This window comes from Ursus maritimus, unplaced genomic scaffold (assembly GCF_017311325.1).
Source record: "Ursus maritimus isolate PB19 unplaced genomic scaffold, ASM1731132v1 scaffold_28, whole genome shotgun sequence".
NCBI lineage: Eukaryota > Metazoa > Chordata > Mammalia > Carnivora > Ursidae > Ursus > Ursus maritimus.
This window is the reverse complement of record NW_024425341.1, coordinates 14,762,728-14,772,802: the sequence shown is the minus strand read 5'-3', so window position 1 is coordinate 14,772,802 and position 10,075 is coordinate 14,762,728. Positions and strand designations below refer to the sequence as shown.

The following is a 10,075-nucleotide window of genomic DNA, read 5'->3' as shown; positions in this document are numbered from 1 at the left end:
TCTTTCCCAGGTCACAAATGGTGGGGACAAACTATGTGCTGAGCTGCACACACGTTTATGACCAACAATTACACATCTTTCCATTCCCTAAATGCTCTTTGTCGGTGCATTGCTTTCTAGTAAACCCCACCTGAAGGATATCCTGAAAATATTTCTCCTGCCCTCTCAGTCCCTACCATGGAAGCTGGTTACATATCCTGACGGTATCTAAATTTTCCCTTGTCCAGAGTTATTACATCCAAATGATAAACTCTTTGGTGACAAAAGTTCCAATATAGTAACTACTGTAATTTCAAGTGCTGGAATGGAATCTCTGATCTCTGAGTTCTGGTCCTGACTTTCCCACTGCCTAGCTATGAGTCCCTTCACCTCTCTATATGTAATGAGTGGGTTTGAAAATCAAGTTTGGAAATGGTACATATGCTCTCACAGGGCCCTCACTAAACAAATATGGTACTTTGTACCTGTGAGATAATAGAAAATACATATGAGGCTTCTGCCCCCAGTTCCTAGCACAGATCTCCTGAAATCCTTATAGTCTGGTGACAGGAGTGTATTTTGTTCCAATGAGGTGACTCTGCGTGGGTTCCTGGATGGGGGCTGGTCACTGGAAAGACCAAGCCATTATTAGAATCTTGGAATTTTCAGCCCTGCCCTCCATTTTCTTGAGAAGGAAAAAGGGCTAAAAATGAACTTAAGGATCAATCATGCCCTTTTATGGAAACCTCCATAAAAATCTCAAACAATGGAGATGGAGAGCTTCTGAGTTGGTGCACACCTGCAGAGGGGATGGACACTCTTCGCCCCTCCCACATACCTTGCCCTACACATCAATTCCAACTAGATGTTCGTCTGTATCCTCGGTTATACCCTTTTATAATAAATCGGCATTTACTAGACAGTAAAGTAAATGTCTGCTTCAGTTGTGTGCACCGCTCTAGCAAATTTACCATACCCAAGATAGGACTCGTTAGAGTCTCCCATCTACAGCTGGTTGGTGAGAAGGACAGCTGACAACCTGGACTTGTGACTGTAGGGGTGGGGGGTGTTCTTGCCGGAGTGAGCCCATCACCTGTGGGATCTGCTGCCCTCTCCAATAGACAATATTAGGATTGCAGACCACCCAGCTGGTGTCCCAAGGAATTGCTTATTGTGACAGAAACCGCCACACATCTGGTAACCAGAGTGAAGTGTCGTGAGTGGGGCAGCGGTGTGAGAGTCAAGGAGACACACAGACGGAAGGACTGGCTTTTTCCACTATAGGAGGGAAGAGCTGTGGGTTTTTTCAGTTATAGTCCCACTGAAGCCACAAGCGTCCTCAAAATCCTCCTCAGCACAGTGCCACAGGGCCACGACCCCTGAGCGACAGTCTGTAGAGTCAATATGTGACATCCCACATGTGGTCGCCCAGGTCCCAGCAGCTATAATAACAATTTAAAATCGCTCCTGTTCTGTTGTGATCCTTGGTCCTAGTGGCCTCAATTATGCCAGAATGATAGATTCTCTGGAATCCTTAGTTTCATTTCTCCATGATCCAATAAAAGAGAGTTAGAGAGATAATGGAATCTGAAGAGAATACGAAGAGATTCTCAGAGAAGCCTAGGCAGAAGAAATTATTTTCTTATTACAGAAGGGCTTTTCACTATTCCAGACCTATTTGAAAACTAACATTTCATACTACATTCTAGCATTGGGCTAACATTAGTTTTCGTTTTGTTTATTGATTTATGTCATTCTGCTTATTTCTGAATTTTTTTTTTTTTTTTTTTTGTCCATCTGTGTAACGCTACCCAGTGCCAGATCGTCTGCCCGCCTGGCTTGAAATCAAGTCGCTTACTGAAGTCTACACTTCCAAATTCCAAAAGCAAAGTTACTCAACTGTGTGGTAACAAGAATGTCTCCTATATACCCCAGAAAAAGACTGCAAAAATGAAAACGAAATTACTGCTAGTCTAGATAATAGCATTTTCTTCTTTAATAGTCTATTTGGATGTACGTGAGTATTAAGCGTGTGATACGGGGCGAGAGTATATCCACGGCCTCTCATCCCCTTCCTCACCTATGGCAGACATCACTAGTCAAACACAAACTTTTGCTCCGAACCTGGAAGCAACCGGAAAACCTTTCAACAATCGACTCCAGGTACTTCTGACCAACTGACCGGTGTTGGCAGGTGAGACAATACTCACTTGCCATCAGACTGTGGGTAAATAAAAGGAGTCCTTCTATCAGCTTAACCAGTTCAACAACTCAAACACCCACCTTCCAAACCATTAGACACTATCTCACTGTAGTGCAGGAAATCGAAGTGGTCAGAAACAGGTGTTGCTGGGGCGCCTGGGTGGCATAGCGGTTAAGCGTCTGCCTTCAGCTCAGGGCGTGATCCCGGCATTATGGGATCGAGCCCCACATCAGGCTCCTCCACTATGAGCCTGCTTCTGCCTCTCCCACTCCCCCTGCTTGTGTTCCCTCTCTCGCTGGCTGTCTCTGTCTCTGTCGAATAAATAAAATATTAAAAAAAAAAAAAAAGAAAGAAACAGGTGTTGCTGCGAGGATAAGGATGATGTAGTACTGCCCTCCCATTCACCACGGGAGGATCCTGAGGCTAAGAGAGGAAGATCATCAGCCTTCCCAGGAGTCGGCAGGACAACTAGGCTGAATCTGAGGTGAACGCCCTTTTCTGTGTATCACACTGGCTGAGCCAGGGCTGGCCATGATGGCGAAGGTAAAGAATACTCCAATTCTTGAGCTGCCCCCCTGTTCTCCTAAATTCCAAAAGAGTACAAACAGCTTTGGTGTGCACCTCTTGCATTTCCCCCCTCGCCATATGTGTCTCAAAAAAAACCACAGTAGTGTGTGTGTGGCTAACTGGGAAGAAGGAAGCCTTTGGATTTCACATTCGGTAAGGGGGCAAAATTATACACTCACTAAAGGCTTCCTTCCACACTTACACAATGCCCCTCAAACCTTCAACCCTATTCAAGACCTACAATATACGTTTTCATCCGATGATCTTAAAAATTGGACCTTAGCGGAATCTGAAAGAGCTCATGAATGTTTAATCTCTATACGTGAGAATAGCCGACATAGAGGCTACTGTGCAATGTTTCAGGCTAATATCCAAAAGAAAATCACTATCTTAACTTTTAATTTTTCTATGCATAGAAAAGCACACAGAAAGAACCCGCCAAAAGCTCCAAGAGAAATTTATTGTCTCAAAAGCCTTAATTTAGTCATTTGTCTTATAACTCGATGTTATTTCTATAGGATTCCAAAGTACCAAAAACCAGCAGCTAATTTTACAACAGTACTATGCAATCTCAGAAGTTCTTAAACGGTGTCACTAGCAATATCACATCACAAAGAAATGAGCAGCAAATCTAGAACACATTCCTGAAAGGGGTTTAAATGCTTAACTCAGTATGAATCCAAAGGGTGATCAAAAGATTATTTCCTCACATGACCCATCATTATCAGAAATAGGAAAAAAATTCAGCTCAAAATGATTTTTTCATGTTTTAAGGTCATCTTTAAAAGGTACGCATCTTCAATGTCTTTGAATATAATGAATAAAATAATCAAGTGATGTTTTAATTCTAGGAAAATATTTTTCTATACTCACACAACTATAAGCTGCATACACAAAAATACTGGTTATTTAATCAGAAATGAGACCAAATTGTCTTTAATAATAAGGTAATTTCATGTACCCGGCATATCGACAACGCTAGTGAATTATATTAAGTCTGAAAACACAGAAAATACAGAATAAAATTGACTCTATTTAGAACCATTCACAACTTAAATGTAAATATGCCAATATTACAATCAACAAATTACAAATTATAAAAACAATCAAGAGATGCTAAATCAATTTATTGAATAAAATTTAAGCATGCTTACAAAGAAAAGAATCAAACCAGAAATCGTCGACCTACTTCTTTTCCCAGTAAGCGTGGCTAACAAAGGAACTATACAAAGGCTGTAGGATCCCAGGACCAGCAGTGTCAATAAGGTCGCATCATAGTGCCTCTCTGAACCAGCCGGTGGGGTGAGTGTAGAATTGATAAATATTTTTGAAGAAATATCCGTCTCTGTACAACTGCGAAATCCTCCTGGTACAGTCATTTAAAAAGGTCAAAGCAATCTTAAGCAGGAAAAACTGCAGCCATGTTCACTCTCCTATCCCTCATGCTTGCTCTTAGTGAATTAGAAGGGAGGGAGAAAAAAAAAATCTGTAAGCTCCAAGGCACTACACAGAACAGATTAAACCAGCTAGCAAATCAAACTAGGAAAAGACTCATTGATTTGAATGCTTAATCTGCAACGGGGACACATCGCCCACTAGACGGGCTCTGCGGGTATACCGTAAACTCCTTTGTTACAAGACAAAAAGGAACGGACAAAGGCATTTTACAACCTCCTTAGGAGAGTCAGGCACGGTCCTGAAACGGTGGCCAAGTCAACATGGCTGTCAATGGAAAAGGCTGGAGAGCGGCACTACAGACCGTGTCTGCTTCCAAGTGTCACAAATTCCGTTGCTACACGGCCCTCTGAGAGCTCGCGGGTGATGCTGCGTTGGCAGTTTGTTTTTAAAATTCACACCGCAAGCAGAGAAAGCTGCAAGGGAAATAGCCTTAAAATACGACACGTGTGAATTTGCTTTTCAAACTGAGAGAGCATTCCTGGCTACAGGCAAATCTTTCTTATTTTATGCCACAACTTGAAAAACGAAATAATAACCAGATAATAAAACTTTTTAAGTAACACATTTTAATATTCCCAGCCTCCCAGGACACAGCTACTTAGTACCACGTGAGCCAAGCGACTGCTGCTAAGTGACCTCTCAAAAATGTGCTCATTAATTCAGCCATTAATTCAACGCCTTACCCTCCACACATTCACATTCTCAATTCTGTCCCATGCTGGCTGAGTGCCCTTGGACCAGTGACAACCTCTCTGAGCCTCACTCGCTCACCTCATATATACAATCAGGGCAGTGGCAGAAGTTAATTGAGAAAGGAAAAAGAAAGAAAGAAAAAAAGAATGTATGGCAACCTTATAATTGCTCTCCACACCCAGAAGGTTCAGTAACTAGGACTCCACTCTGCCCTTGTTCCCGCACCAGAAAGAAATAAAATGATCCCTCCTTAAAGCAGAGAGAACTGCCCTCCTCTCCACCCCACGCTTAATAATCTTATTTTATCTGGTATTCTAGTTATCCAGGTCAATATCCTCTTCAACTACCTTTTAGATAAGGATCATTTCTTCTATACCCCATATCCCTCACAACCTCTATCACGGTGCCTGTACACAAGAGACACTCCGCAGCTGTTCAAATTAATACATCTGTTAATTATTTTGTGAGGCAATTTAGAAAGGAACTGAGCAAATACTAAGACCAAATATGTCTTTCAAATGAAAAAGATAGCTCAATTAATTCACCCATTTTATACACAGAAAACAGAACTCAAAACCTTAGAAATATTGAGTTTGAATTACTTAAAATTAGGCTTGAAGTTATACTAGTCATATCACACTGACTCTAGCATCCAAAATATAAGATTATAAAACATACATCTACAAAATATAGTCTTTTATAAAGCAAATCACACTGAAGTTCTCTCTATTCTGATTTCCAGTTGGGTTCCAACAGCCCTTAGATCGCTTTCCTTCCTTAAACACACCAAAAAACACCATTGCTTCAAATGATACACTTCAGAATTCACCATGCAAAAAAATACCGGGTACCCTCGACACATAAATATTCAGTGCTTCATAGCATATTCTACAAGAAAGAATGTCATTTGAAGAATTTGCTTTTCCTGCCAAACTTTTTGAGAAAGTCCACAGGAAAAGCAGCGCTCCTATTTTCCCCTAAATCACAGAATCAAAATTCTAATAATTATTTGTAGCATATTAGTCTTTTCTTATACCTACAGTGGCAACAATCCCAGAAGCGTGACGGAAGACCAACTTACAATGATTGCTGTAAGTGCTCAGATCGCTGTGGGTGCTGGAAATAGAGGAGGCGCTTCCCGTCCTCCTCAGCGTGGAACTTTTCAAAGATGGTTTGGATTTAGGAAGTGGTCTAGGCAAATTCACCCGAGACGGCTGTGCATTTTTCAAGGACGTAGGTTTTCCTTGGGGTTAAAAGGGAAAAAAAAGTTTCTACTTCGTTTTGAAAGCTTTAACCTTAGAAATTTCATCTTCTGCACTACTGAGTCAAAGCAAAAACTGAATATTCAGAATCATGCAATCTTCACATAGACGTGGGTTTTTGTTTTTGTATTTTTTTTTTTTTGATGACTTAGAGACAAAAGAGCAGGGATGATGATCAGGATATGTGAAGGGTAGCTGTAACCCCGTAAGCTGGAGTAATTAACTCAGGTCTTGCGTGACAGATCAAAAGATCCATGTGACACAGGGGCTTCTGGCAAAGTTAAAATCAAAGCTCTGATTTCCGCTCATACCGTTGATTAAAAGGTAAGCAAACTGACCCATTCATACACTAGGCTACCCTATGAAAGATGAAAATTTAAAAACCAAAACAGAAAGATTCAATTTGAGGAGGAAAAAAAATATTTTAATGCCTAATCCCTACCACCAGGTGGCGCTAGGTTATTTTTTTCCATCTCCTCTTCATCTTGACTCCTTATTTGCCAAATTTAAATGTCACTCAAGCTTCTCTTTCTTGCAGCAAAAGTGTTTCCATTTAGCAATGAAATATGTATGCTTCATAATCTCTGGCAAATCTGAAATCACACAATCCTAATGCTCACAGCTGCTACCTGATTATGGGCATTTCCCAAGTTCAATCTTTACAACTTTCTTCATACCCATCTCTCCTGCAGAATCTTCTTCATTTACTTTACTCAAACCCTTGCCCATGTGGATGAATCCCAAATTCTCACTTACTTTCCTAAGACTTATCTTCTTTCTGCATACCAATGCCCCTCACATTTTAAATTCTTTGCTGAATGTTTCAATTTTGACACTTTGATACCCTCCTCCCTTACGCTAATTATAAATCCATTTTTCCTTTTTCCTGGCCTCAAAGCATTGGCATTGTCCCTTCTTCTCCACATCCCCATATAATCTAACATGAAGACTCTCAACACTACGGGCATTACATCACTGAAAAATATGAAGAGCTGAAAAAGAACTTCACACAAAAACGATGGTGTTCTATATCCCCAATGGCCCCATAAGTGAGCGAAGTAATATTTCTGGGAAGTACGGCTCATTGCTTTGTAGGAGTGCAGTAATTTCGCTCACAAAAATTTCATCTTAATAAAGAAAAACCAAGGTTAAGCTCCTTAGATCTGGCATGTAAAGTCACCCACATTGCAGTTCTTATCTCCAGCCTTATCCTTGTACTTGTTAACTGTAAAAATCAAACTTCCAGTTACGTTTATTAGCGAAAGAGGAGTTTATTTGGGGATAGCAGAGAACTGCAACTCAAGACCAGCAAGCTATGGCAAAGCCCTCCGCAAATCCGTCCAACATTGGCAAGGGCAGCGGGAAGTTGGGAACGCTGTTGAAAAAAAAAAAAAAAAAGCCCACTGGAGTAATCTGGGAGCTGGAAGTATAGTGGCTTTTCATTGGGTGAGTTGTGACGGTGTCTGATTGGCTAGGTTGTTGCAGGGGGGCAGGTAGGAGGAAGCCTTCCTTCCCACTGTTGGGAAAATTAAGCAGTCTCTGCTTTCAAGTTAGTCTTTTTGTTGGTACTGCTCCCAACAGACTGGTTATAGGGCAGGAGAGCTCCGCCTGCCCAACCTTCCGATTTCATTTTAGTGAAGTTTCCCATTACTCCTTTTCACATGCTGTTCTTTTTCGCAGGTGTGTGCTGGGCTCCAATCAATGCAGTTTCCGCTCTGTCACCCGGAAGTACAATTCTAATTCACGAGGCACATCGCTTCTTTTCAAAGAGGTCTTCTTCCTCTCAATCCAAATCCTACAAATCCTCATTCACCACCTTATAGTTTGCCTCAACACTGAATTAGACTCAAGTCCTGTGCTTCCACCCTTTCCACGATGTTGATCTGAACGTGGAAAAAAAAGGTCATGACCCCGTCTAAAATTTTTGACTCCCCATTATCTGCAGAATGATCTTATTTTTAATCCTCTCAATATTTAATTTTAAAGGTGTAAATGGCAGTCCTAGGATTGATTCCAATCAACTTCTCCCCCATTATGCTTTGCCATGCTCCCACACACACACACACACACACACACACCTTATTTTTATTTCTCCAGGCCTTTTTACTCTATTCTTCTGCTTATATCCATCTTTGTGAATGAACTATCATCTTTTCCATCTAGTCCCCTACCTTGCCTGGTGAATACAAAGCTGACAGTTCTTTCAAATCCTTGCCACACATTTGTAGCCCTACCCCAGAGCTACTGAATCACAACCTCCATTTTAACAAAATCTCCTGGTGATTTGAATACACATAAGCAGGGGAAGCACTGTTGAGAATCAGACCTACTTTGTTAAACTGCTTGTGCCAGGGCACCCTCCCCTGTGTACCATGGACCACGCCTCCCTTTACCACATGGACACCTGCTTCCACGACAACATCTATTTCAGTAGGGCTCTGGGACTACTCTCTAAGTTCCCTGAGAACAGGAAGAGGATCTGATTCCATTCTGTCCCTCAGGACCTACTCAAGTGTCTAGCACGGACTGAGGTTTAATAAATATTCGTGGAATGAATTTTTATTGTAAGGCCAAGAGGAAGATGTGGGAAATAAGGAGAAGTTGGTGGAAGGGGACAAATGTTTAGCTGTAAGAAGAATAAGGTCTGGGGAACTAATGTAAAATGGTGACTGTAGTTGATAAGACCATTATATAATTGGAATTTGCTAAGAGTTGAACTTAAATGTCTTCAACAAAAAAAGAGAAATACGTGAGGTGAGGGATACGTTAATTCCACAACTAAAATCATTCTATAATGTATATCAAATCACCACAATGTACACTTTAAAGGTCTTTCCACTTTTAATGTCAAATTAGACCTCAATCAAGTTGGAAAAAATAGATGTAGAATTATACGGATAGTAATAGCTATTAAAATTTTTTTCAAAGGCCAGGAGTAAATAAATTTTGATAATGCCTTCTCTCATCTACACTGAATCATTAAACACTTAATTTTTACAAGCTTATTTGTTCTTTGTTAGTATTAATGGACTCTTCAAACAGTCTATAAACTAGATAAAAGGAGACATTTCTCTTTATAGTCCTTATAATAATTAGCACGTAATAGATATTCAAATATTCATTTGATTTTTAAACTCACAATTAGCCACCAGTTTTACTTGCTTTTGGAGGTACAGAGAAACCGATCTTTTGGAATATACAGTTACTAAATTATGGCCTCTTGACAGCAAAAACATGATGAGTCTTCATCATCATCGGAAACAATGAGCAAGGTTGAGCAAGTAACAGATGAATATTTCTGGGCTACAACCACAGTACAGTCAAGGCTAAACAAGTTTGGAAACTCAACTTGTTTTTCAGAAAGGGATGTTTGATAGCATTGTTTCTGACAGCATCGTGGGTTTACAGACATTTCTCAGTGTGCCTCAGAATTACTACAGACCTGCACCTTTTCTGATTCCAACACACAGCCGGGCATCAGAAGCAAGGTCACCCTGTCCACCTGTGATTGACCTGCCCTTCCCCATTCACAAGGCTCACTGTCCCTCCCACCCAGCCTCATCCCTTCCACCTAATGGCAACTTGTAGTTCTAGCAAATGTCTTCCCCATTAGACCATGAGTCTGACTCCTGTGCACTGAGGGTACTGAACAGAGCCTCCTTCACCACAGAATTACCTCCTTTGAAACTCAGAATAATCCTAACCAAGCACTGCCATTACTATTCCCAGCTCACAGATGAGAGAGCTACTTGGGTAGTTAAATGGCTTCCTCGGCTCACACACCTTAGCAGTGACAGTGAGTCCTCGGCTCACACACATACGCAGTGAAAGCAGGCAAACTACCACCAGCCCAGAGCTCCCTCTACTGGGCTACAGAACAGAAGCATCAGGTGAAGGAAAGCAGCATCAGTCT

General features: G+C 41.1%; 1 protein-coding gene across 1 annotated transcript in view; it reads right to left on the bottom strand.

Moving 5' to 3' along the window:
* The window catches only part of MTUS1 (microtubule associated scaffold protein 1), a 187,995-nt gene that overhangs the window by 73,832 nt on the left and 104,088 nt on the right, over positions 1-10,075 (bottom strand). The window contains exon 4 of the mRNA XM_040643308.1: positions 5,982-6,143. Coding sequence (XP_040499242.1) covers positions 5,982-6,143 — 162 coding nt within the window. The remainder of the gene's footprint in view (positions 1-5,981; positions 6,144-10,075) is intronic.